We start from the raw sequence: 26,582 nt of genomic DNA, 5'->3' as shown, positions 1-26,582 counted from the left end.
TGTATGGCCCTGGCTGTCCTGGAAATCACTTTGTAGACCAGGTTGGCCTCGAACTCACAGAGACCTGCTTGCCTCTGCTTCCCGAGTACTGGGATTAAAGGTGGATGCCCCCATCTCCTACTTTACTTTCTATTGCTCTGATAAAGCACCACGACCAAAAGCAACTTGTGGAGGCAAAGGTTTAGTTGGCTTGCAGTTTACAGTCCACCGAGGAAAGCCAGGGCAGGGACCTGGAGGCAGGAGCTGAGGCAGAGGCCATGGAGGAGTGCTGCTTACTGGCTTATTCCCTTGCTCAGCCTGCTCTTACCGAACCCAGGACCTCCACCTGCCCACTAGTGGCACCACCCACATTGGAATAGATTCTCCCACATCAATCATTAATCAATAGAATGCCCCACAGATTTGCCCACAGGCCAGTCTGATGGAAGCATTTGCTCAGTGGAGGTTTCCTCTTTCCAGACTCTCACTTGTATCAAGCTGACAAAAACAAGCAAGCAAACAAAACTAACCAGGACACTTAGTGAGACTTTGTTTCAAAATAAAAAGTAAAAAGACAGCTGGTCGTGTAATCAGTGGTGTAATCAGTGGTAAAATGATTGTCTAGTGTGCGTGAGGCTCTGGGTTCCCGTGTCCTCAGGGTCAGCAAGAAAAGGAGGAGGAGGAAGAAGGAGCAGGAGGAGGCAGCAGCCGTCCAGGTCCAGGGTTGGGGTGTAGCTCAGAACACTTGCTGGCATACAGAGGCCCTGGCTTGGATTCCCAGCACTCAGAAACGAACAAATGAAAGTCCTTTGAAGCTTGACTGAGGGAGTGTTTGAGACTCCCCGTTGTTGGGCACAGCACTAGTGACTTTTCTGTTGTTGTGTTACCCGTTGTTGGGCACAGTACTAGTGACTTTTCTGTTGCTGTGTTAAAACACCATAGCCAAGGCAAGTTATAGAAGGCAAGGCATTTGGCTTCTAAGTTCGCTGAGAGTCTATCTTGGTGGGGAGGCATGTGGCAGGCAGGCATGGCGGAAGGAGCAGGAAGCTGAGAGATCCCTCCTTCAAAGGCAAGCAGGGGGCAGAGAAAACGAACTGAAGTAGGAGAGATTTTTGGCTTGCAAAGCCTGCCCCGGTGATGTACTTCCTCCAGCAAGGCCACATCTCCTAAGCCTCCCCCAACGGCTCCACCAACCAGAAGCCAAATATCAAATATCTGAGCCCACGGGGGACGTTCTCTATCAAACCACTTCATGCAGTGAGGTGGTTTTTGTTGTACTGTAGATTGAAGTTAGGACCTGGCTAACCAAGCCCTCTGTTTACCTACCACTGAGCTACATCTCCAGCCCACAGAATTTGTATGTGGGAGGTTAATCTCTGTGTGATGTACATGTTTGTGTATGGGCGTGGAGGCCAGAGGTTGACATTAAGTGTCTTCCTTAATAACTGCCCACTTGGTTTGCTGAGGTGGTATCTCTCGGGGAGCCGAGTTTGCCGATTCCTGCTGGTCTGGCTGGGATCCCATCTCGGCCTCCACAGTGCTGGGACTGCAGGTGGATCGCCATACCCACCCGCATTCCTATGGATACCGGGGATCCAAACTCCACTTTTCATACTTGCACAGCAAATGCTTGACCCTACTGAGTCACCTCCCCAGCATGGCTTCTTATCTAATGCAAGCAGACACCCCCTGATTCTCCAGCTGCTGTTCGTGTGAGTGTTCATGGGGACCATTTTTTTTTGATGGGGAAACTGAGCCTCAGTCAGGGTACTGACTGGCTTAGTACTCCCATAGCAAGCAGAGGCAAAGCAACCCAGGACTTCCACACTAGGGTCCCCAATTCTCTAGCTCACAGGGTTTTGACTCCAGCCGAGAGACTGGCTGCAGAGGGCCCGGGACCAACTATAAGACATGGCAAGAGGGCTGGCCATCAACCTTGAATGTTTTCCTGAGTGTCCATGTGAACGTAGCGTTGTGAATAGGGCAGAGCCTGGCCCAGAGTACTGAGACCGACCCCTGGGCAAGGGCACGAGTGTGGATGGTGTGTGGACTCTGCTCTCCTCCCTCGCCCATCAGGAATAGGTGGGCTGGTTGATCCCGGGGGACAGGACCTCAGAGGTGCTGAAGGCGATGCTGTGCTGCTTCCCATGGGTCTTTAGAACATCTCTCACTCGTCCTGTGTTCTCTTTCAGATCTTTTCAAGACAGCGGTTGCAGTAGCTATGGCTCCATCCTGGGTGCCTGCTGTGGGCTTCACTCTGGCGCCCAGTCTGGGGGGCTTCATGGGCTCCTACTTTGTGCGCGGTGAGGGCCTCCGCTGGTATGCTACCCTGCAGAAACCCTCCTGGCATCCGCCTCGCTGGACACTGGCTCCCATCTGGGGCACACTGTATTCGGCCATGGGGTAGGTGGCTGCAGGTACCACCTTGCACTGTCCTGTTCCCCATGGAATCAGGCTGGGCACTGAGCCCTTGTGCAGAGGGAGGCCCCAAGACAGAGTGGCATCATTCCCCCCTTAGGGAAGAGAGGGTGGCAAGGCTGCCAACTTATGCATTGCAAGATCGAACTTTTTCCTGCTTGCCTCTGGGAACCCTGCCTGAGCTTACACTACTGAGACTGTCCCATGTATAAAGGTCAGTGTGGACAACAGCAATATGTGCTAAGACAAACAAGTGGCAGCCACATCCTTTGGTCGTTCTGTACAGCACCAGACCCTGGCGTGGTCCATTCCCAGAAGCCCTCTGCAGTGGTTGCCTCATGGTTTCAACAGCCTGCACAACCAAGCTGCCATTTGTTTGGCCCCTTACCCCCAGCCTTCATCCTGTAACCACACACTGACTCAGGGTCTCAATTCAAACCTCCAGTGATTTTTTTTTAAGAAACAAAGGCCCAGAGAGGGCAGGCAGCTTCTCTGAGATCACACAGAAGTCAGTGGCAGGACATAACCAAGCTATCGCTGAGTGGTCTTGGGAGGGTAGCACTCTTGGCCTTGCCCTGGGATGTCCTGACCTGTTGTCTGTTTCAGGTATGGCTCCTACATGATCTGGAAAGAGCTGGGAGGTTTCACAGAGGATGCTGTGGTCCCCTTGGGTCTCTACACTGGTCAGCTGGCTCTGAACTGGGCATGGCCCCCCATCTTCTTTGGTGCCCGGCAGATGGGCTGGGTAAGTGTGGCCGAAGCTTGACTCTGAGGTCATTGGAGATGGCTCTGGGGGAGCAGTGACAACACATCCCAGATGGGGTCCGTATCTGCAGCTGCGGGGGAGGCCAGTGGCTTGCAGACCCTTTAGGAGTTGCTTGGGCCCCTGAAGCCCCAGCTCTCAGGAGGTTGAAGTGGGAGGATCAGTTGAGCTCAGAAGAGGGCTAGGCCAGCCTAGGTGACAGTGACCTCTGTACTAATGCCTCCTCTGTCCATCTTCCCTCCATGAAGAATGTCCAGAGGGCCAGGTTGAAGTGGGTGGGGCTGGGATCTTGGGTTCAGAAGCCATGGCAAGAGATGCCAGCATTACATCTGGTGCTGTGTGCATGCTGATACACCGGGACAAAACCTCTCCTTAAAAATGTTCTTGTTCAGCTTTGGTGATCATGCCTGGCCTGTAGTCCCAGCAGAGGCAGGAGGATTGCTTTAAGTCTGACAGTCTGGTTTACAAAGCTAGTTCAAAGTCAGCTAAGAGCACATAGGGAGACCGTTTTGAAAAGAAGTTATTGCTAAGCCTGGGGTGTGCACACCATGGCAGTTTGACCCCTCATATTGGCCTCATACTTGACAGTGTTGTATCTTCAGATCAGAAGCCTTCCGGCTGCTGCTTGAACATGTGTCCCCTTGGGGCTATCATACATGGGGCTGTCTCCATACATGGCACTGCAGGCAGGGACTTACAGACAGGGAAACTGAGGCTGATAACGGAGAGCAGAGGCAGCTATCACACCTCAGGGATGCTCTAGAGCTAAGAGACTTCCAACTTTTAGACCCAGCATGGCCTGAGCCTCCCCACCTCCTGTCTCTGCAGGCCTTGGCAGACCTTCTGCTTGTCAGTGGGGTAGCAACCGCCACAACCCTAGCCTGGCACCGAGTGAGCCCACCAGCCGCCCGACTGCTCTACCCCTATCTGGCCTGGCTGGCCTTTGCAACCACGCTCAACTACTATGTATGGCGTGATAACCGTGGCCGAAGTGGTGGCTCTCGGTTCCCAGAGTGAGCGCACCCTACCCACCAGGACCACAGCACTGCCAGCCAGCTACCATGGATGGTGGCCATCATGCTTTCACAACCACCGGGCCTGCTGGTCTACCTGGGTCTTGGCTCAGGGAGCCACCAGGCAAGTCAGGGTGGTCCGTGCCAAGTCCTACCCAGGGACAGTTGTACCTGCCTTTCTGTACTGCTCCAGGCATGCCCCAGGATCATGGGGCTTTTAAAGCTAAATAAAGTCTTTATGTGTAGTTGACTCTGTAGTTAGTGGGGTACCCAGTCTGTGTGACGGCAAGAGGCTGTGGCCATGCAACGTGGCTCTGGGGCTATCTAGGCTGCATCCCCAAGCTTCTCTACCTAGGGTAGCTTGCCAATACCCAACTGACAGGAAGAGGGTATTGAGGACCAGCACCAGTCGACAGGGCTGCCTTGCCGGCCCAGACCCGCTAAGACCAGGAGCTGTCACCTACCCCTACCCAGGGCTCCATCTGGATGACCTATAGCCTCTTTAGGGAGCAGTTGGCAGACAGGACAAAGTGCCTTTCACATAAGCATTGCCTCACCCTCCCCCCTTCCATATGCCTCATGGGTGTATATGGTCCCCATAGGGAACCCGTGTGGGAGACTTTTGGGGACAGTGGACCTGAGACATGGAGGGGCTTCTTGGCGGTGCTCTTGTCACATGCAGGTCACAGGTCACACAGCCCCAGCAGTGCTCCACAGCATGCTACCTGCTGGCCACAAAGCAATTCTGCTCAAGTAAGTCCTTTGTCACCTACATATGTGCTTCCCTGTCAACCACTGGAGACACCCTCTCTTCTGTTCCTGCAGCCTTTGGTGAGAAGGGCACACTGCCTCTGCTGGCTTAAGTCACTCTCTGGTTTGTGTTCCTTCATGCAGCGCAGGCCTCAAACCTTCCCATTTATGTCACCAGCCATCTGACTGACTACAGAGGGGCTGGGTGCCCACCTGTCAGCAGGAAGGCCATGTTGACTCTGGATAAGAGGGTTGCCCAACTTCGGTTTCTGGTCAGCAACTGGCATCTCCCCGGAGCCTGCCTGCACAAGGACCTCCAGAGTTCTGCCTCTTTTCTCAGCAGCGTTGCTATAGCTGCCTGGGCTTTCCAGCCAACTCCACATGCCCAAGGTGGGCGTGTGCTGGTCTCTAATGACCTGTAGACAGAAAGTGTTCAGGGTGTGGACGACTCATGACTGATAGCCAAGCCTGAGGGCTGCTGTTCCAACAGGAGCGTGTGGGGAGAGAACTTGACTGCTTCACAAAAGTTTAAATTACTTTTGTGTGTACATGCATGTACCACTCACATTTCGCATGGTGTACACACGGGGGCCAGAGGATAACCTGTGAGAGTTGCTTCTCTCTACCATGTAGGTCCTAGGGAGGTCTTCAGGCTGGGCAGCGGGTGCTTTTTCCTGAGGAGCCACCTTGCTGGACCGCTATTCAACACCATCCCTGTAGGGCCGCTGAACAAATGTCCTGGCATCTCGGGTTCCTGAAGGGCACAGGCGGCCCCTTGTTGGGTAGCTGTGCAGAATCAAGGTGGCTCAGTCTTGCTCCTGGGACAGCTAGGCTTTATGTTTTAACGTGGTACCACGTAAGGGCCTGCGTCCTTCATCAGCCCCCATACCCTCTTGACCACCCCATGAGTTGGGGTCTCTCATTCCCACGTCCTAACAAGTAGACAACACAATTTCCCAAGACCACCGGGTAGGCCATGCCTCAGGCCTTATGATCTCCAAAGCCCCTGGGCTGGATATGGAGACACCACAGGTTAAAGCTCTTCTCCAGCTTGCTGGGGCTATCACTAGGAAGTCAACTGGGTTAGGGAGCTCAGAGGTCTATTGGCTTTTTCTTCTCTCATTTCTCAGAAGCACACATGATGACGTGCTGGGCTGTGCCCACACACAGCTGTTATGCCAGCCCAGGCCTATGCCTCCAGGGCCCCCAAAAGAAAAGACCAGGTGAAAAGGAGACATTTTATTGCAGTATAAAAGGGCAGGGAGGCCAGCAACTCTCCAGAGACAAAACAATTAGTATCTGTCCTGCCTCTGGCAGTGGCTGAATCCAACATGGGCTTGCTAGCTTGTGGTCCGCAAGCCCAGAGATGGGCAGGATGAACCATGTCCAGTTATGCTCAGGTCACGTTTACCTTCAAAAGCACAATAGCCACCACAGTGCTCCACCCTCCGGAGCCGCAGAGCACACTGGAAGCGGTCCCCACCCACTCTAACTGGATCCACTTACTAGTGGGCTGGACCCAGGCACCTGGCAGTCACAGAAACAATTGTAGCTGACTTCCAATTCCAGCAACAAAATAAAGAACCAGATTTTACATTTTCTTTCTGTAGGTTAAGAGAAACACACACATATACATAAACACATATACAAAAACCTCAACATTTTGACTCTAGGCTTTGGCAAGAGGCAGCCTGACCTCTCTTCCATGTGTTCTCCCCAGAGCCATCTTGGTAGCCTTGGCAATCCCATTGCCTCCCTGCCTGCATTCTGCTCTGCCATGGAGCCTCACCTCAGAGGACAGTGGAACTAGTTGAGATGCCGGTACAGGACTTTTTTTTTCCTTTTTTTTTCTTTTTTTTTGGTTTTTTGAGACAAGGTTTCTCTGTAGCTGTCCTGGAACTCACTCTATAGATTAGACTGGCCTCGGACTCTCAAGAGATCCACCTACCTTTCCCTCCTGAGTGCTGAGATTAAAGGCGTGGGCTACCAACACCTGACAGCACGGAACTCCTTTAACAGTCCAGCTTCCCAGGAAGGGAAACACCAAGGGCAGGCATGGCGGGAAGTCTGCTGGTGAAGGCTCTGCTGGAGGAGGCCTAGGCCTAAGGCTGGGTTGGCAAATGTTTTCCCCTGGCTGTTCTGGGGCCTGTGGGTACAACACAGGGTGCCGACACCCTAAAAAGGAGGGCAGAGAACTCCCTGGCCCTGCTGGATACAAGGTTCCCAAACATTTCCCTGCGGAACCTTGTTTCTGTGAACACCCCTCCCTCTGTATGAAAACTCTGGATATTAGGTGTAAAGTCCTTGGCTGAGCAGGAGCCTCACCAGAGGACAGAGGGTGTCAGGAGGTGTGGAGAGTGCCAGGGGTAGGATCCAGCCCTGGAGACACCACTTCCTGTCCAGCTCTGCCATATGGTGTGGACCTGATGTCCCACGAAAGAAGCGGGAACATGCCTCTGACTGGGTGTGGGGGAGGGAGGAAGAGGAGAAGGCTGGGACCGCAGAAGCAACTCCAGGAGCTGGGGCTGGAACCAGCTGTGAACACAGGCAGGAGGGCTCTGGGCACCTAGATGATGCGGGTGACGGGACAGTTGTCGGTCTCATCCAGAAAGAGGGTGCTGAAGACATCGTTAAAGAATGTGGGGTGGTATCTGCAGGCTCGCTCACAGTCGGGGTTGAAGTTCACCTCCAGGATCTGGGGCTGCATCACCCGCTTTCCTGGTGGCAAAACTGAGAGGTAGGAAGACTGCGACAACAAGGTCAGGGTACACACACATCTGTCTCGGAAGAACTGGGGGATGGGGACTGTGATGCAGGGCACAGACTTAGGCCCCGATTCCCAATGTGTAGGCACAGGGTGTGACTTAGAACATGGATTCCCTGGTTTAATATACCTGTTCCCCAAATAAAGACTGGAGCTACCCCAACCTCATTTCCCTTAGGACAATGAGGGAACATCGCTTTACGCTTCGATGACTAGTGTGGTCAGACGAGCAGCACACATCCTGTCCTATGAGCTCGTGTGGCGCCCAGTTTGTCACCTTCCCCCTGCACTCTGAAGAAAATGTGTCTCTTTCTCAGTGGATCAGGCCAGGACACCTAAGCTGGACCACTGGGGAAATTTCTCCGTGAAACCAAAGCCGTGGGACTGGAGAGATGGCTTAGCAGTTAAGAGCATTTTATGTTTTTGCACCTGGATTCAGTTTCTAGAATCCACATGGTGGCTTACATACATTCTTAACTCCTGTTTTAGGGGTCCTGTGTCCTCTGACCCCTAAGGATACCAGGCATGCACACAGTATACACAGGTACACACAGACCCACACACTCCAGGGGTCCTGTGTCCTCTGAACCCTGGGGATACCATGCGTGCACACAGTACACCCAGTACACAAAGCCCACACACACTCCAGGGGTCCTGTGTCCTTTGAACCCTGGGGATACCAGGCATACTCACAGCATACACATACACACCTACATACACTAGGGGTCCTGTGTCCTTTGAACCCTGGGGATACCAGGCATACTCACAGCATACACATACACACCTACATACACTAGGGGTCCTGTGTCCTGACCCCTGGGGACACCAATCATGCATACAGTTCACACACATACACTCGTGTACACGTGTACACACACACACACACACACTCACGTACCCGTTATGCTCGTGCGTGCAGAACTTTCAAACATATAAAACCAAAAGATAGCCAAGGGCTGTCCTGCGCACTGCCAGCAGGGCTGGGCAGAGGGGTACTGGGTGGAAGGCTTTGGTGTGGAGAGGCCCCTTACCATCTGGATCGCTATCCCACTTGAGCATGAGGTCAACAGCGTACACAGCCCGAGATGAGGGGTAGTCGCAGAGGCCCATGGGCGGTGGCTTGGCACATGCCACTTGGAACAGCTCTGTGAAGGCCTTGAAGATCTCAGCCTGGAGACAAGGAATGCTCCATCACAGGTGAACTCAACGCTGACTCTGGACTAACAAGACCACTATCCTTGCCTGAGCCCTGTCATCCAGGTCACTCCATCTATACTCCTAGCTGGTGAGATGGCCATGTCTGCCTGTCCCCACACTCCAGGAGTCAGTTTGTTTTGCAGTAAAGAAGGAGTCCAGAGCTTCATGCATTCTAGGCAAGCACTCACCACCAAGCTGTGCCCTAGTGCAGGAATCTACCTCCAGTACATTGGTTGGTATCCTGTCCTATGACTAGCCCCCCGCTACTCCCTGTGGCCCCAAGGGCATGGATTTCTGGGGCTGACGGAGACTATTGCTCCCGGGCTACCTCAGGATACCCCAAATTCCCTCCCTCCTGATGAGGGACATCCGAAGAGCCTCCAGAAGCACTACACACAGGCCCAGAGTACAGCGGGGGTGTGGTGGGTGGTCTTAGTCCAGCCAGGGAAGAGAGTGATTTTCATAGCCCCAGCTTGACGGAGCCTAAGACTCACCTGGACACCACTCCAGGGAAACTCTGGGTACTGCTTCTCGAACTGGGGGATGAACTCATCATAGTGCACCTGAAACAGATGAGAAACAATTATGGTGGCGGCAGCTGTCTCTAGACTGAAGCAGGACATCAGGAGGCCAAGGTTAGACTCCAGGCAGGCAGAAGATCCACTCTGAGCCTCTGCTTCCCCTTCCATGAAAAGGAAGGCTAGGACTCCCTGCTCAGCTCACTGATTTTGCAGGCAGGGCTGCTGCCTTGATGGTCCTGGCTTTCAACTCAATCAAGGTAAGAGGACGAGAAGCAACAGGGCCACTTAGGGTCTGAGTCAGCACAGCCACTCTGCTGGGGCAGCGCAGAGGCCTCTGAGAGCTGTTTGCCGTGGGAACCAGGTTACTATAAAGTCCACCAGCCTCTGCACCCAGGATTCACATGCAAAGTTGAGGCCCAGGAACTGAGAGTTCAAGGCTAGCCTGGGTTACATGACTCCCCCCCCTCCCAAAAAAGCCAAAAAATAAATAACTGGCTTGCTGTCTGCCCCAATGCCTTTAGCCCTGGCATGCAGATGGCACTGTGACCCCATTGTGCCCACTGTGTGGCAGTGAGCCCTACGGAGACCTCAACTCCGCTCCTACACCTTCAACACTGGGTACTCATTAGCAGCAGAAAAAGACTTCCTGAGAGGACACAGGATCTGACTGTGACGGGTGAACCTACTTGCTCTTGGGCCACAGCAGACCCTACCTGTTTCAGCACCACATCCGGGTCATAGTTCATGACGGTGAAATGCTTCTCATAGTCATCTAGGTCACTGAGTGTGAAGGGCCTGAAACGAGTGGACAGGTTAAGGATGGGCTCCCAAGCTCCATGGGGAGCAGCCACACACTGCTGGCTGGGGCTGGGGTACAATGCTCTCCTTGTCTATGGGTTGGGACAGCCCCTCAATCCATGTTGGAGTCAGGACCAGTAAATGTGCTGGAGATTCTCTGTAAGCCTCAGTTCATCGTCATGATTCTGGGTTAATGACCAGCTCACGGGACTGTCACATCCGTTATAGTAATGATGTCACTAAACACTTGGAAGCTGTGGGCTGCGTGCTGGGGTGGATGGAGTTCGGGGCAAGCTTTTAGGCACCACAGCGAAGGGTTTTTTTTGTCAGCCCCTTCCCCGCCCTGCCCTGCCCCATTTACCTATTGGAGAAACGTAGCCAGAACACGTCATACACAAACAAGCTCAGCGGCCTCACGGAGCGCAGCAGCACCACGTAGCGGATGTCAAACTTGACATTCCCCACATCTTCTCGAAGGAACAAGACGGGGCTTTCAATGTACTTGGACACAACCTGGGGACAGATGCGGACTTGCTCACCTCACCTGGGAGGTGCTGAGCCCTCACCCCGAGCCCCAAGATGGGGGAGTCTCCTTCACCTATGTCCACAGGACTGCACACAAGGCCATCACGGCCATCTACATACAGCTGCCCCCTACTCCTGCATTTTCACACTCTAGCTAAGGCACAGCAAATTCTTTGTGTTCATCGCTACTTTATACTTTAAAAAGATTTTTATGTGTTAAGTGTTTGTCTGCATGTATCTTATGTGTACCACATGCATGCAGCATCCAGGGTCCAGAAGAGAGTGTTAGATGACCTGAATTGGTGTTGCAGACAGCTGTGAGCCACTACGTAGGTTCTGGGAACAGAACCTGGGTCTTCTGCAAGAGTAGCAGGTGTTCTTAACCACTGATCCATCTCTCTAATCCCCACCTTCCTATTTAAAGGAAAAAAAAATTCCATCAAGTTTCAGCCTTTGTGTGTGCGTGAGTCCAACCTCGGCCACCACTCCTTGGATGTTATCCATGTTGACCCCCCCCCCCTTTTTATTTTTTTTTTTTTTTTTTTTTGGTTTTTCGAGACAGGGTTTCTCTGTAGCTTTGGAGCCTGTCCTGGAACTCCCTTGGTAGACCAGGCTGGCCTCGAACTCACAGAGATCAGCCTGCCTCTGCCTCCCAAGTGCTGGGATTATAGGCGTGCGCCACCACCGCCCGGCAACCCCCCCCCCCCCTTTTTTAAAGACAGGGTCTCTTACTGGCCTGGAGTGTAACAAGCAGGCTAGACTGACCATGCCTGGCTTTTTGACACCCCCTCCCCATGAATTCTAGGGACTGAACTCTGGTTCTCATGCTTGCAAAGCAAGTACTTCCTTTACCCACTGAGCCATCTCCTTAGCCCTAGTTTCCAGGTTTTAACGGAGGAATTCTCACCAATAATTCCATCCACTCCCACTTGCTGTCTCAAGTCGCTACAATGACTCACCGTCCTCAAAGCCCACTTTCTCCCAGCCTGTGCCATGAGAACCTTGTGTCTAAGGCAGCTCCTGCACACAGCCACTGCATGGCCCACCCTACAGGAGCACTACGTTAGACCTGGGGGCTCCATCAGTGATCAGCTCATGTACTGCCGTGGTGTGCTCCAGTCCCCACAAGCCGAGTGGCCCTGAGCCACAGCCGACTCTCCCAACCTCAGACCTAGCCGGAGGTCCCCACACCTGCTCTTTGGTGTCTCTGCCTATGCCTGGGGCAGCCGGGTGGGGGAGCTGTAAGCCCACCTTGGGGGTGCTCTCTCGGTGCCGGATGATGCTGTGGAGGTTGTTGGTGACGTGAGTGTCCAGGCTGCGGGCCAGGTTCCAGGGCTTGCAGATCCAATGGTTGTCTTCACCCCTGGGGGAAGGCATTAACTGAGCATTAACTGAGCCACACCCACCTTTTTGACAGTGTGTCTCATGGACCTAGGGGCAGACTGGCGAGCTATTGTCTTTTAGGAAACTCTGTGTCACAGAGCACTGGGGTAACTAGGAGGAGTTTGCTGGAAGCTGAGGAATAATATAATACAGAAGCTGCACTCCCCACCCCCAACCCCACCCACACATAAGCAACGAGAGTGCTGGTAGGTGCTCAGCTAAAGAGCAGGCTGGGCATGGGGTAAGGATGGGCAGAGCTGCAGCATCCTAACAGAAGTGCCCAGGAGTGTCCGCCCTGCCTTGAGTCTAGGGGACTTACCGCCTCTCCCGGTGCTGAAAACAGCTGACAAACTGGGGCAGCTCAGTGCGCAGGTTGAAGGTTCGGGGCAGCCAGGGGGGACCCTCAGGACCCCCGGCCCGGCGAGCGATGGAGGCCAGGCAGTCCTTTACAGTCAGCAGGTTCTCGCAGGGGAACTGGTTGAGTAGCACCTGTGGCCTCTCCTGGCTGAACGTCCTGTGGGTGGAGGCGGGTATGGCCAACACAGAGGTCAGCTCAGCATCCCCGAGAGGGTGTGGGGAGTATAGATGAAGGCTTGAGGTCCCGGGGAGAGTGGCAGGTAGTCAGAGACATTGGGTATGAGGCCCCGTGAGCTGCCAGGTACCCACCTGTAGTCCTTGAAGTGTGAGAAGTGGTAGAGGATGTCGGCGTCAGCCTCGCTTTCAGTAAAAGTGAAACGTGGGTGTGTGAGGTGGCAGAGCACCTGCTGCATATCCGAGTGGACCCTGCGGAGAGACTCGAGTGAGCAGTGGCCTACGGCAGGCAGGAGCTCCTGCTCACCCTGGCTCTGTGTCAGCAAGTCCCTGGGAATTCCTGGTGTAGAAAGACACAAGCGCAGGTTCCCCACAGAGGATGAGAGCACAGAGCTTGCCTCCCATCTGCCGTCAAGACAACAGGATGGCTTAGGTGTTCTGTAGATGCTGGGTTCTTAGGAAAGCAGGATGGGTATGAGGCCGGCCAGCATAGGCAGGGCTTAGCAACCTGGGACTCTGACTGACTTGGGCTATACTCTCCCACTCTGAACAGCAGACAATGGAGCAAATTTCTCCTTCCTGTTATGTCACTAAACTTGGACAGTTTCTATTCAGAAATACATCCTGGGAGGAGGGTCAATCTGGCCTCAAAGGGCTTAGGGAGCATGGCCAATAAGCCAGAACTATCCTCAACTTTTAGGGAGACTCTTTTATTTACCACTGTATGCGCCCATGAATAATTGGCAACATGTAAATCAAGGTTGGATGCATTACGGGAATGAATGCACAGTGAATAAAGCTTCTCTCTTAGTTAAAATGGAGAAGCTGGGCGGTGGTAGCGCGTGCCATTAATCACAGCACACAGAGGCAGAGGCAGGCGGATCTCTAAGTTCAAGGCCAGTCTGGTTTATAAATCGAGTTCCAGGACAGCCAGGGCTACACAGAGAAAACAAAAAACAAAAACAAAACACCAAAAAATCCCAAACAAAACAGAAAAAAGGTAGAACCACCCAAGCTATACCAATAGAAACCAACTTTCTCTTGAACCCTATACAAGGAAACCCCAAACAATAACTGGGACCTTGGGTACCCTCAGTCTGTGCCTACTCCATCAGTCTTGACAGTGGGTTCCTTTCTAGTCTCTACTTACCACTTTATTTTGAATAAACTTCCTTGCTACTATATAATCTGTGTGTATTATTTGTGTATGTCTGTGTGTGTGCCGAGGCCGGAAGATAACCTGCGGTAGGGAGTTGGTTCTCTCCCTCCACCATGTGGGTCCCAAGAACTGAACTTAGGTTGTCAGGCGTGTGGCAGGTTCCTTTACTGGCCAAGCCATCTTGCTGGCCCTTTTATTTCATTCTTGAATAAGGCTAAAAGCCAGGATGGAGAGATGGCTCAGAGGTTAAGTGCACTGGCTGTTTTTTCCAGAGGTTCTGAGTTTAATTCCCAGCAATCACATGGTGGCTCACAACCATCTGTAATGGGACCTAATGCCCTCTTCTGGCCTGCAGGCATACATGCAGACAGAACACTGTATACATAATAAATAAATCTTTTACTTATTTTTTTAAAAAGAAGACTAAAAGCCTGAAAACACCCCAGTCACTGCCATTAGGTAGACACCAGCAACCTCCCAGTCCCCCTTGATCTGTGAGAGTGTTGGTGTCCCCAGAGGGCGCTCCTGAATCTGCAGGCCTCCCGTGGGTGTGCTGTCAAGACAAGCGTCCTGGGACAGGTCTTATGTCACACTTCAAACCCAGGACAGAAGTGAAGACGGGGCCTGGAGGTGACTGTATTTCTAAAGGAACAGAGTATGAAGGCAAAGGGGACACAGGGCATAGGGTGAGGTAAGTGGCAGCTCGGGGAGGATGCTGCAGCGGGAGGACTCACAGTGAGGCACTGGCCTGCTGGAATGGCAGGCACCAGGCAGGTAACCCGCCTGAGTCAGGAGAGTGAAGGAGAGTGAGCGGGAAACAGGCCGCAAGCAAGACTCTGCCTGGGTCCCTATCTAGCCCATTCCAGAGGGGTCACAGCCAGATCTGTGTCTCAGGACACTCCCTTACCCCCTTAGCAAAGGCCAGGGTTCTCTCTGGCTTCAGGCAAGAGCAGGAGGACCCAGCAGAGAGGCCATCCCTAAAACCAGACAGAATGGTGCACACAGCCCTATTCTAGATGAACCAAGTTTCAGCAGCCACGGATCTAGCACCTGGGGGCTGTAGAGAGGGCTCCTTGGAAGGCAGAGGCCCTGCTCAGCACTAGTGGGTGTGGCTCTGTACCCAGGTCCCGTACTTCATAGCGTGAAGTACGGCTGTCTTTTCCCTGCCACTGCCTGTACCCTCAACTCCTTGGACAGGTGCTCCCCCCACTTCTTTTTAACTTTTGAGACAGGGTTTCTCTGTGTATCCCTAGCTGTCCTGGAACTTGCTCTGTAGACCAGGCTGGCCTCCAACTCAGAGATCTGTCTGCCTCTGCCTCCCGAGTGCTGGGATTAAGGGTGTGTGCCACCACTGTCTGGCAACCTTTATTGTTTTTTGAGACAGGGTTTTACTCTGTAGCCCAGGATAGCCAAGAACTTGTGGTAATCCTCCTGCCTTCATCTCTTATATTGAGATTATAGGAATGCGCACTGTGTTTGGCTTTTCCGCATTTCCCAGGGTAAGTCTAAGAACTCCCTGACTGGCACTACTGCCAACATGCCTGCATTCCAAGGCCTGCCTGGGCCACTGACTTGTTCTGGAACCCGGGAATGGCAATGGCTGAAGATAAGTCTCAGTGAGAACAGAGAACGAGGGCCACGTGTGTACCTGAAGACGTGGCCTTGGGGACGTGTCACTGGGCTAATGGCGAGTGGCAGCTTCTCCTTGTTTTCCTCCAAGACGGCCTAGGATCAGAGGCAGAAACAGACCTCAATGAAGACAGCCAATGACCAATAGGCTTTCCCAACACGTCTGTAACTCTCTCAGTGGCAGCCCAGGGCTACCTGACTCAAGGCTCTAGACTCAGGCCTCCCAGGTCCCCAGGAGTCCAGGATAGGCAAAGAACACACACATTGTTCTCATTCTCCATGCAGCCGTGTTCCAGACTCAAGTGGTGAGAGGTGCCAAACCTGTGTAGGGAGGGGCCGTTCAGTCTGAGAGGAAGTCCTGAGGGCTGTTCCTGGATCAGCGTGGCTAACAGTTTAAAACAGGTCCACAGACTCTGACACTCCCTTGTAAAGCAGAGCCCAGTCTGTCCCGGGACTCAAGGAGCTACTTGTGAGGGGCAGCAGGGACAAAGGGACAGTGCTGCTCTTGAGCCCAGAACACAGGCCCCTCAACTCCCTCCCTCCTTCTTGCTCCTGGATCACTCCCTTGAAGACAAGCTAGCTGCCATGCCTCCAGGACACTGAGAAGCCCATGTAGAGGCACCTACGTGGAGACTGATGCGTGGGACAGCCAGTCTGACTCACCAAGTCTGACTGCCACATACTAACGTTTCAGCTCCAGGAAGGCTCAGACTCTTCAGTTTTGGGGGGACAGTCTGTATGCCCAGGAAACCCTGAACCAAAGCACTTGTTGAACACTGTCTCTAGTTCCTGCCCCCCCAGAAACTGTGGGAGGCAGTAAAATATCTGTTGTCCTAAGCTGTTGAGTCGTTTGTTACCAACACAGGTCACCTCAGGGTCAGATCGCAGCCTGGACCCATGGTCCTATGCAAATAAGGTTTCAGGTGAGCAGTGTCTGGCCTCCTGGTCCTCTTTTCCTGCCTGCAACAGCTTTCCAAGGAAGGTGCCAATTCTTCACCGTTTACTGAGAGACCGCTGGAGGCCAGTGGGACCTTCCCTAGTCACCCTCAAACCTCACTTACAGCACCCAATTCCACATTCCCCTAACCCTGACTAAATACGAACACTGAGGAGGCTGAGAGCCCAACTCTGAATCCCCAGCATGCGGTACGGCACCTCCTGCTCTGCCTTGCTGGTTCAGCGAGGTGTCACCAGACCATGACTGTGATCTGGCCCCACCAATCAGCAACTCGTGGAGCTTCCATTACAACCCAAGTTAATGTAAATCCACAATCTCCCAAGACTCAGTGGTATGCATGCCAGAGTAGACACAAACACAGTAAGGGCAAGGTTTTTGGCCCTGCTCAGTCTCTGTGGTTCCTTGATTTTGGACTCCTAACTCTCCCCACCCCAGCATGTTTAACATCAACAGAATCGTGAACACTAGGCACAGCTCCTGTGCATAAAGATCTGAGGACAAGGGAAGTTTCAGCCCCACCCCCACTTAAGATGTTTTTCTATTATTTTATGTGCACTGAGTATTTACTAGTGTGTGTATCATATGTGTGCAGTGTCCACAGAGGTCAGAGAAGGGTGCTGGATTCCATGGAACCTGAAACTGCCTGACCCGGGCTTTGGGAAGCGAACACAGGTTCTCCGCAGTAGTGGCCAGTGCTTTCTAACCACTAGGCTATCTCTCCGGCTGCTAGGGGCTGTGTTCCTGATTTGTATAGACAGGCACTACTTCTTTTTTTTGAGACAGGGTTTCTCTGTGTAACTGTTCTAGCTGCCCTGAAACTAGCTCTGTAGACTAGGCTGGCCTCGAACTCACAGACATCTGCCTGGCTCTGCCTCCTGAGTGCTGTGATTGAAGGCGTGCACCACCAGTGCTCGGCAGCCAGGCATTTCTGAGTGAACCCACAGGGTCTTAACTTACAGGTTGCGCAGGACTCCTTGAGGGCCTGCTGTGTTGTGAAATGTACTACAGGGCAGTCGGCCCTCTGAACCTATGGGCCCCATGACTTCAGATTCAGCTAACAGTAGGTCAGAAATGTTTTCGGGGGGGATGGGGGGAGGTCCTCTGTAGAGAATGTGTGCAAACATCCGTATGTCATCATTCCCAAACCACACAACTGTCCACAGAGCACTGCTACTGTACCGAGAATTACAAACAATCCAGAGAAGGACGGACACTGGGGGCAGCGCTGGCAGTTCTACGTAGCAAACCTGAGTACCCACTGCCTTTGGTATCTGTGTGGTCCCGCAACCCATCCCCATGGACATGGAGGAACAGCTAGTATCATTCTGTACCCTGTGAAGGAGCATCATGAGAAAAGGAGGGACAGAGTAGCATGTATAGCCAGGTCTAGCTGCATAGGCCACCCATCCCAAACCCAGGCTACCCGGGATCGAGATCAGGACAGATGACAAACTGCGTGGCTTAGGCAGCTGGCGTGCATCAAGCCCCTTATCTCTCAGGTGTTCCCCGAAGGATTCCCTCATCCCACAGTCGCTGGTCTGGAGCCTGGAATCCAGCCGACATTAACATTTGGTGACTGTATAGAGAACATTCCAGAAACCACCAAACACTACACCTGATAGTACTCGGCAGGAGGCTCAGGCGTAGAGGAGCTGAGGTCCAGCATGTCGGCAGGGGCCCAGGGCAGCAGCATGCATTTCCGGATCAGAGGGTCTGCCTCTCCGTAGGCAAAGTCCCGGGTCACCTCCTCTGCGCCAAGACACGCATGCCCATCAGTGGGGGTGGCAGGAGGCTTGCCCAAGGCCCATCCTCTGGGGTATGCGGGCACCTGACTTACCGCCCGTGTCTAGGTCCCTGAGGGGCCACAGCAGTGTGTAGGCCACCTGCTGGGGCATGTAGAAGAAGGGAGCGGTGGCAAAGCTCGGCACATCTGAGTGCTGGATCCTGGAGCCAAACTCATCCATGATGTACCACACTGGGACTTTTTCTTCAGCTGTCTGTGGGCAGAATGCAACAATCCTCGGCCACACGCCCACCCACCTGCACACCCAACATCAACCACTCTTCCCCTCTGCCTACTTTGGAGCTTGGAGGCTTCCCCAATCCCACTGACTGACCCAGGCCTGTGGAAACAAGGCACTAGCCCAGTAATGGCAGGGATGAGTCCCATATGCTATGCTGGGGGCAGGGGGCAAGGCTCAAGGAGCAGGACCTTAAGAAACAAGCATGGCTTTCCCCAAGCTGAGAGCCAGGAGGATGAGCCTGCAAGGGTGGCAGGGAGGCGGATGAAGGCCTGCAGGTGTGTCAAAGGGTTTTGCTCTCCTAACAAGGGTGGTGAGAACCACGGAGGGCAACATTTTGGAAGGAGCAGCTGAGTCACCAGAACTCAATTTTAGAGGTCTGAGGGTGGGAGGCCTGTGTCCCTTAAGTGCAAAGGCAGAATAGGTATCTTGGTTCCCAGCCTCGGTTGGTCCCAGGTACCAAGATAAGGTCTTCTATGTAGCTCTGGCTGGCCTACAATTAGCTACACCAGGTCGGCCTTGAACTCTAAGAGATCCACTTACCTCTTCCTTCCACATACTGGGAGTAAAGGGTGTACCCCCATGCCTGGCTGTAACCTGACTGTTTGGCTTTGCTTTATTATTGGTAACATACTGGTAAAGGTACAGGGACCAAATAGGGCTTCTACCAGGCCTGGGAGAAAGGGAGATGACTCACCCCATGGGCCAGCTGATAGGTCTGATTGAACTTCCACATCTCCTCCAGCACCAGGGCCACAACTTCTGGGCTGGGCACCTCACCATGGAACTCAATGCCCATCAGGTTAGCCATGCGGTGCAAGAGTCCAGGTATCTGCTGCAGCTGTTTCCGCGCATGCTCCACACGGCACGTCCAGGCGTGGTCGATGAGGAAGATGCTGCAGGTACAAGGCACCCACGAAGCCCTAAATCAGTGTGGTTCTCAAGCTTCCTAATGCGATAGTGTGGTGACCCCCAACTAAAGTTATTTTCATTGCTACTTCATAACTGTAACTTTGCTACTACATGAGCTAGTTCCAGGACAGGCTCCAAAGCCACAGAGAAACCCTGTCTCGAAAAACCAAAAAAAAAAAAAAAAAAAAAAAAGGAATCGTAAAGTAAATTTCTGTGTTTTCCAGTGGTCTCAGGTGACCCCTACGAAAGGGTCACTCAACCCCCAGGTTGAGAACCACTGTACTACACAGTCAGGGCAGAAAGTAGATAACACCCAAACTCTGGTACCCAGCCCTCCTGAGACTTACTTTCCACGGCACCTCAGTTATGATGCCCCGGCCCAATGCCACCTTTCTGCCACCCACTCAGTGTGGCTCTGAGAAGAGCTCCTCTAAATTCTAAAGGAGGACAGTGGAAGGTCCCTGTTTCCAACCCCAGCTAAACATGAGTTTCACATGGAACAAATGTGGTCACGCTCACTGCAGCCACTCGGGTCAACGTCAGAGCCGGGCTGCAGGCACAGGGCAAAGGCTCATGCTGCTACCCTGCTCCCTGCAGATCTAGCAGCGACAGGCATTCAACACAAGCAGAGGCTCTACCCACTGGGAGTGGCAGCAGGCAGGTAACAAAGCTGCATGCATGCGTGTGTACCCCAGGACCTAATGGCACCAAGAACTTCACATGGGAGAGGCCAAGCCTGTCTTTCTTTTTCTTTTTCTTTAAAGACAGGGTTTCTCTGTGTAGTCCTGGTCATCCTGAAACTCACTCTGTAGAACAAGCTGGACTCAATCTCACAGAAATCTGCCTGTCTCTGCCTCCCAAATTCTGGGATTAAAGGCATGCACCGCCACCACCACCACCTGACCAGGCCTGTCTTTCTAATCTTGGCTCCAGCAAGCTTTGCTGGATTAAGGGACTCCACATATACAGGTGCCCACTGAACAAGGCAGCCCCTCCCTGAGCACACAGCCCCTACAAAACAAAAGGAACAGCAATATTCTAGGTCATGTTCGAGACCAAGTTCAGGAATCTATCAGTATGTTGTTAGTCCCCTAGTCTGTTTGCACATCCTCAAAGGCTGGTTTATTCCTGCACAATGCAGTGTGTGGCACAGAGCCACACACTTAGAGGTGTGCATTTGGGAGTGACCATGAAGTGTGACAATAGTCATGGCCAGGTAGGTGTGGGGTACTGAGGACAGAGAAACGGGGCCTGGCAAATGTAATACTCAGAGCGACAACATTCTTAAGAGCAGAGGGGGTTGAAACCTGAAACAGACTCTCGTGCTCAGTGAAGGCCAGAGCTGTCAACTTGACAGAGTACAGAATCACGCAGGGGATGGGCCTCTGGGTGTGCCCGTGAGAGGCTGTTCTGATTTTGCTAATTGATGTGTGGAGACACGTCTTAACTGTGGGAGGGACCATTCCCTGAGCAGGCCATCCTGGACTTCATAAACCGCAGAAAGGCAGCTGAACACCAACAATGCATCCAGCAATGCATTCATTGTTCTGTTTCTCCATTGCAGATATGAGAGACTGCTTCAAGCTCTTGCTAGGGGGCTCCTGTCCTGTGCCTTCCCTCCCCCACCCCATGACAGACTGTATCTTACACTGTGAGGCAGAACAAACCCTTTCTCCCTCAGCTGACCTGGTGGGTATAATTTATCACAGCAACAGGAGAGTTACTAAGACAGGTTCCAAAAGGCTAGTGTATGGGGGTGGTCCATCCCCAGCTACTTCCCAGGTGCTGAGGTGTGGGCGGCACTGGGCAGAGGGAGGCTTGAGCTTCTGGGGAGTGCTACTCTGCCATCAGTAGAGCAGTCTCTATAGCTCACCTAGGGGCTGGTGAAGAAAAAGACAAAGCTTGGTACAAGACACCAGATGCCAAGGAAACTCAGGAAGTTCCTTCCTCAAGGTTTAGACGAAGCTTCTGGGAGAGGGGTCCATAGGTTCACCCCGGTTCCCTGGAAGATGGGAGGTCCTGATTCTAGATTTGGCCCTGGGCAACACCAGGCTTGGTCTAGTCTTCCTGCTTCCAGGATTGTGTCAGCAGGCTTCAAGGAGAGGGGACAAGGGCCCTTAGCAATGCCAGGCTCAGTTAGGCGTAGCTGGGTTCATCTTTAACTGACTGGACAACTTCATGCAAGTCCTTCCCCTGGGCTTGCTTGCTCTCAGCAGAACCAAGAGCTAGAGTATCCTGCAGTGAGGTTACAGGGATGTGCTTTCCAGGAGCATGAAGCAGGATTCCTGGTAGACTGTCAACAGCACAGGCGCAGACACTACCCCCAGAGCCCGTGGGAACACCACAGGCTGCTCACTTCACAGGGAAAACGAGTCTGGGTGAAATCTCTCTAAAACGAAGTCAGAAACTTTAAAGACCGATGCCTAGACTCGGGTCCTACCTGTTGGGGTCATCAGCCTGGACGCCGTTCTCACTGGTCACGATGACCTTGTAGCACAGCTCACTCCCAGGATTGGGCTGCTTCCTCTGAGCCTCCCTGGTGGCCTCGTCCTCAGCCTCCTCCACCTCCTCCACTTGCATTATCCCAAACATGTCCCCAGCATCGAAAACCTATGGCCAGAGCAAAACGAATCAGGAGTGTGGGTAGGAGACCCCTGACCCCTTTACCTCCAAGGAGCAAGCTCTATTTACCATACAGCCTCTTAGCAACATCTAACAGAACCAAGTCCTCCTAGGGATGTCACCAGCACAGCACACTTTAGGAAAGTCACAAAGTTTCCATAGCAGAATTTTCTTAGTCTGCACCCCTTGTTTTACAAGGGAAATGAGGCCCCAATGACAGAGGGTATGAGATGGGGGATCAGGATGGTGGCTGGCAGGAGTACCCTGACTTCACTTTTACATGAACTATTCTGATACCGGACAGCTGAGGTAGCCCACAGGCACCTCCCCATACTGGTGCACAGAAAGTGTGGCCGGAGGATGCTGGGACAACTCTCTGAGCAGAGCGGGAGCTGGAGGATATGGGGATTGGATCTCCCAAACAAGGAACAGTTGGGAATCAAGGACAGCTGGAGAGGCAACAAGCCGGCCTCTTCTCCCACACTCCCTCCCAGTTCCCACCACAAAGGCACCTCAGGTGTGTCATAAGCCAGCAAGGGAGTGGGGGTGGGGACCTTTAGAATCTGAGGCCCACTTGTGAGGTTTGACTCTCAGAGCTTTGCCATATCTTATACATGCGGTCCCATATGGAGGCCCAAAAATGTGAGCCTATATCCACGCTGACCAAAAGTCAGAGTTGAAACTTATCTCTATTCCTTCAAGGTTACTGTGCCCACCTAGATTTAGGTTCTCAGAATTGTGCTCGCTCAAAAGTTACTGTCAAAAGGTGAGGCTAATAGCCAGGCCTTGTATTTCAGGAAGAGGGTAAGTAGATACATTTCTGTCTCAAACAAAAGTCTCAGAAGCCAACTAAGGTTCCAGTTCCCTTAAGGAGATAACATAGATTCTACCCAGGGAATGGTGTGCCTACAGAATGTTTTGTTCTAGGATGTGTGCATGACTTCCTTTGTTCTAGCAACAGAATGTTTGACTATGGTAGCTGGGGACCTTCAATTTGTCTGCACATTTCCTTGTATCATCTTTATGCAGATTTTTGGGGTTGGGGGTATTTTAAGCAGTTGAAAATTAAACGTGGGCGATTTCAGTATTCAGTGGAACTCTCTCCCAGTACTATTCTTTATTTTCGTGTCTTCATATTCTTCATTAATATTTCTAAATCCCAACGCCCATACCCCGGCGAGTGGCATTTTTGTTGAGGCTGGTCCCCGATTATCCTGGAAAAGTTAGCTCAAACCCTCTGTTACTCGGTTTCCCCATCTGTCTGGCAGGAAGGTCTGCGTTTGTTGGGCAGTTTAAATTACTAAAACAAAGGAAGACATGGAATGGGGCCTGGGCTGTGGCAAAGACTCTTACAGGCCAGCTGCAAGAACCAGATGAAATGGGACACAGCAGGCAAGTCCATCCCTCCAACCTCTACCACTCTGGGGCAGCTACAACCTTTTCAGGCACAGACACACTCCCTGAGGCAGAAACAAGGGGGGGCTCTCTGCAGGGACAAGAGGGCTGGACTCTTTTAACTCCTTCAGACCTGGGAAGCTGTGGGAGAGAGCCTGTGGGGAAAGATTCAGACCTGCAGTTCTAGGGTGTGGAGAGGAGAGAAGTAACCACAGGCTGGGAAGGGAAAGGCATGGGGTGGGGGTGGAGGGAACCACCCGTGAGATGGCTCTTGGGTAATGGTGATTGTGACCAAGGTTGATGATCTGAGTTTGGTCACCGATATCTCAAGGTGGAACCAACTTCTAAAAGTTGTCTTCTGACTCCCAGGTATGTGCCCGCACACAAAGTTAATGTACAAAATGTGTGTGGGAGTGGGAGGTTGCCCTTCTCCAGAGTTGAGTCTGGCAGGCTAACTAGAATATAGGGGAAGCTCTAGGTGAACAACAAGGGCAGAGCCTCAACCAAGTCCTCCTTTGATCCCTGAAGCAGCCCTGGGTTGGGGGAGGTTTGCCTTCATTTAAAACTGGGGGGGCTGGAACCCATACCTCAGGTATCAAAGGTCCTCCAACTCCCTGGCTTTCACCCCAAACTTTCTAACCTGAAGCCTGGCTTGGCTTTTCATCTGCTGGGGTGTTGGGAACTGTGGACCCCCTGCCTGCCAGAGAAAACAACTTGTTTTCCTATGCTTCCAGCTGCTCTGAGCAAACAAGTTGCTTTGTAGCTGCTCTGAGCCCGAGATCCTCAGGAGTTCCTGATGGCAGGGGAGTGGTTTCTGGTGGGCTGAGTCAGGGTGTGGCCATTAGTCTAGGAGGCCCTATATAAACTGCCCTGGAACACATAAAGGGGGCATTCTTGGTGTTACCCGTGTCCCTGTTTATGTTTCAGTCTCCAGCCCCTTGCCCGACTCTGGGGGTATGCAGGAACCAACCCTGCCTTTTAGCTGTGACCCCTAGGGAGGTAACAGCTGTGGATGTTCCTCCGAGTGGGAGGGAGGGTGTCTTTAAAAACACCTCCTGTCTTTTCTGTGGAACTGATCAAGGTAAGGAACCAGGGCTGAATGCCTGGTGGAGGAGGGTGGCTCTCTGCAGGCAGGCACACAGTCCTGCTGAGCATTCTCTCTGGGTCTGGTGGCAGGTCTCACTGTGGTGACTCAGCTTTGTCTGGAAAGCCTGGGACCAAAAAAAAAAAAAAAAAAAAAAAACCAAAAAAAACCAAAACAAAACAAAAAAACGATGGCTGTCCCTGGCAAGGCCACAGTAGCCTACGTGAGAAGGCACACAGGACATCTGCTGGAGTTCATTTGTTACCATTCCCCCTTTCTCCCCCCCCCCCTCCACGGGGAGCCAGGTGCTTGTGTTTCTTCATCCCTGCTTTCCAAGTGAGACATGGCTTAGGTGGGGTGTCACCTGTCCAAGTGAGGGTGCCCTTGGAGGCTGGCTGAGTTGGACCCCAGGGCATTCCTGAAACAGTCCTCTCAGACAGCCTCATGGGTAGCCTTTTAACCTCACTAACAGATGGGGGCCCGGGTTCTAGCTCAGCATTGGCCTGGGATTAAGGCAAGTCTGCAGAAAGTGGCCAAACGGGTGGGCCCAGCACCTGAGTAGAGGGAACCACCCAGTTATATGAAGTCCACTAACAATGAGACTCAATCTACGACCATGGTAACGCCCGAAAACCACACTGAAAGTGGAAAACGCATCTAATACCCCGACCAACCACACAGGTCAATGCAGTCACTTTGCTCTGCTGTCTGGGTAGACTGGGAGCTGTAGCCTCAGGTCACATTTTATCTCTAGCCCGCTGAACGCTCTGCACCTCCGTTCCCATAGGACTAGGGATGGAGCAACCTCCCATCAAGGCTAGATAAGCACTCCACACAGTGAGCTGCACCACAGCCCTATGATGTACAGGCTTTGAGCAGTAACTATCTGGCCCATACATAGCGTGGAACTGGATCAAAGAGGGTGAGTCGGCCCCATAGCAAGACTAGGGACTCCTAATACTTGGCTTCTCCTGATCACCTGCAGCTTTAGTGGGTTTCGGGTGGGAGGCGGTGTCCTGAAGTGACATCAAACTCTAGGTTCGGAAAAGACCCTCCGCCCAGTCCAGCCTCTACTGTTTTAACACCCAAACCCACGGCCCAGTTTTCAGGCAGCAGAGGCCGTACACCCCTACCTAGCTCAGGTGAAAAGATAGAGGTACTCCCTCACCTTTGAAAGGGAACACTTTTCACCCTCTCAAGCGTCTTCTCCATCTCGCCGGGCCTCCTTAGTTTACAAAGGGTGTGACCGCCTACTCGAGCCGTGGGAAGCAACTCAATCTATACGCCGCAGCAGAGGTGTTGGGATGCCGAGAGCCAAGTGCATGCCAGTCTGCAGATCCCAGCTCATCCTTGGCAGGGTCCAGACCCTGCAGGATGGCAGCACAGGTGAAGCTCTCGGCCGGTCGCCCTAAGACTCCCAGACACACACCACTCCTGAGCCTGTAAGTGAGCCCTTTGGAGCCGCTGGGCTGCGCTCCCCAATCGTCTGCATAACCCGCCCCAGCTCGCGTTGCCCCGTACCTCGTGCTCCAGCTTGTGCAGGAGGCTGCCCCATAGCCGCTCCGGGACGCCCGAGGCGCGCAGCGCGGGACCGTGCAGCGACACGAACTCGTCCAGCAGCCGCTCATTCAGCCTCTCGGCGCGGCCCGGACTGCCGCGCCGCTGACCCGGGTAATCCTCCATGGTGCTCGGATGCACACAGCGCCGCCCACCGCCGGAGTTAAGCGTACAGTGCGCACGCGCCGGCCTCCCGGGCTGGGAGATCCCAAGAGTGCGCATGCGTGCTAGGGGCGTGTCTTCCCATTCATCCCGGGACTGCCGCGGAGGGTGCTGGGAGTGCTGCTTAGAGCGCCCCACGTGGTCAGAACCGGAAGAGCTTGTTCTCGTGGGGCAGGTGGGGTTAGGGTGGGGGAGGAGGTCAGACCTCCCTCACGCTGGTTCCGATTTTGTTGTGCTAGAGTTTTTTTTTTTTTTGTTGTTGTTCTTTTAATTTTAGTTTAAAAAAATTTTAAATTTATGTGTATGAATGCTTACTTGCATGCATGTATGTGTGCATCTCGTGGAGGCCAGAAAAGGGTGTCAGGTTCCTTGGAACTGGAATTACACATGGGGTGCTGGGATCTGAACCCTGGTCTTGTGCAAGAGCAGTTACCACTAAGT

General features: G+C 52.9%; 2 protein-coding genes across 3 annotated transcripts in view; one reads left to right on the top strand and one right to left on the bottom strand.

Moving 5' to 3' along the window:
- The window catches only part of Tspo (translocator protein), an 8,238-nt gene extending 3,825 nt beyond the window's left edge, over nt 1-4,413 (top strand). For both annotated transcript variants that reach the window (XM_005354437.3, XM_026782714.1), the window contains exons 2-4: nt 2,172-2,382; nt 3,004-3,142; nt 3,989-4,413. In XM_005354437.3, the coding sequence (XP_005354494.1) occupies nt 2,201-2,382; nt 3,004-3,142; nt 3,989-4,177 (510 nt within the window). In that variant the 5' untranslated portion in view covers nt 2,172-2,200 and the 3' untranslated portion in view covers nt 4,178-4,413. The remainder of the gene's footprint in view (nt 1-2,171; nt 2,383-3,003; nt 3,143-3,988) is intronic.
- A 1,734-nt stretch (nt 4,414-6,147) lies between these two features.
- Nucleotides 6,148-26,123, bottom strand: Ttll12 (tubulin tyrosine ligase like 12). The gene is made up of 14 exons (XM_005354436.3): nt 25,944-26,123; nt 21,762-21,931; nt 19,107-19,305; nt 18,226-18,385; nt 18,004-18,137; nt 15,450-15,526; nt 12,778-12,894; nt 12,431-12,625; nt 11,980-12,091; nt 10,565-10,716; nt 10,119-10,200; nt 9,379-9,447; nt 8,719-8,857; nt 6,148-7,641 (listed from the first exon to the last, which is right to left on the bottom strand). The coding sequence occupies exons 1-14, from the start codon at nt 26,103-26,105 to the stop codon at nt 7,490-7,492; spliced, it is 1,920 nt and encodes a 639-aa protein (XP_005354493.2). The 5' UTR covers nt 26,106-26,123; the 3' UTR covers nt 6,148-7,489.
- Between the last annotated feature and the right edge of the window lie 459 nt (nt 26,124-26,582).

This window comes from Microtus ochrogaster, chromosome 15, assembly GCF_000317375.1.
Source record: "Microtus ochrogaster isolate Prairie Vole_2 chromosome 15, MicOch1.0, whole genome shotgun sequence".
In the NCBI taxonomy this organism is placed as follows: Eukaryota; Metazoa; Chordata; class Mammalia; order Rodentia; family Cricetidae; genus Microtus; species Microtus ochrogaster.
The sequence above is the reverse complement of the archived record's forward strand: the minus strand, read 5'-3'. Positions and strand labels throughout refer to the sequence as shown.

What these genes read in the sequence shown, in the direction of transcription:
- Ttll12 (XM_005354436.3), bottom strand. Translation starts at nt 26,105, where the DNA reads ATGGAGGATTACCCGGGTCAGCGGCGCGGCAGTCCGGGCCGCGCCGAG. An exon ending in TCACACTTCAAGGACTACAG is followed by an intron (nt 12,626 to 12,777) that starts GTGGGTACCTGG and finishes CTCCACCCACAG; the next exon opens with GACGTTCAGCCAGGAGAGGC. An exon ending in TTCCCTGGAGTGGTGTCCAG is followed by an intron (nt 8,858 to 9,378) that starts GTGAGTCTTAGG and finishes CCTTGTCTCCAG; the next exon opens with GCTGAGATCTTCAAGGCCTT.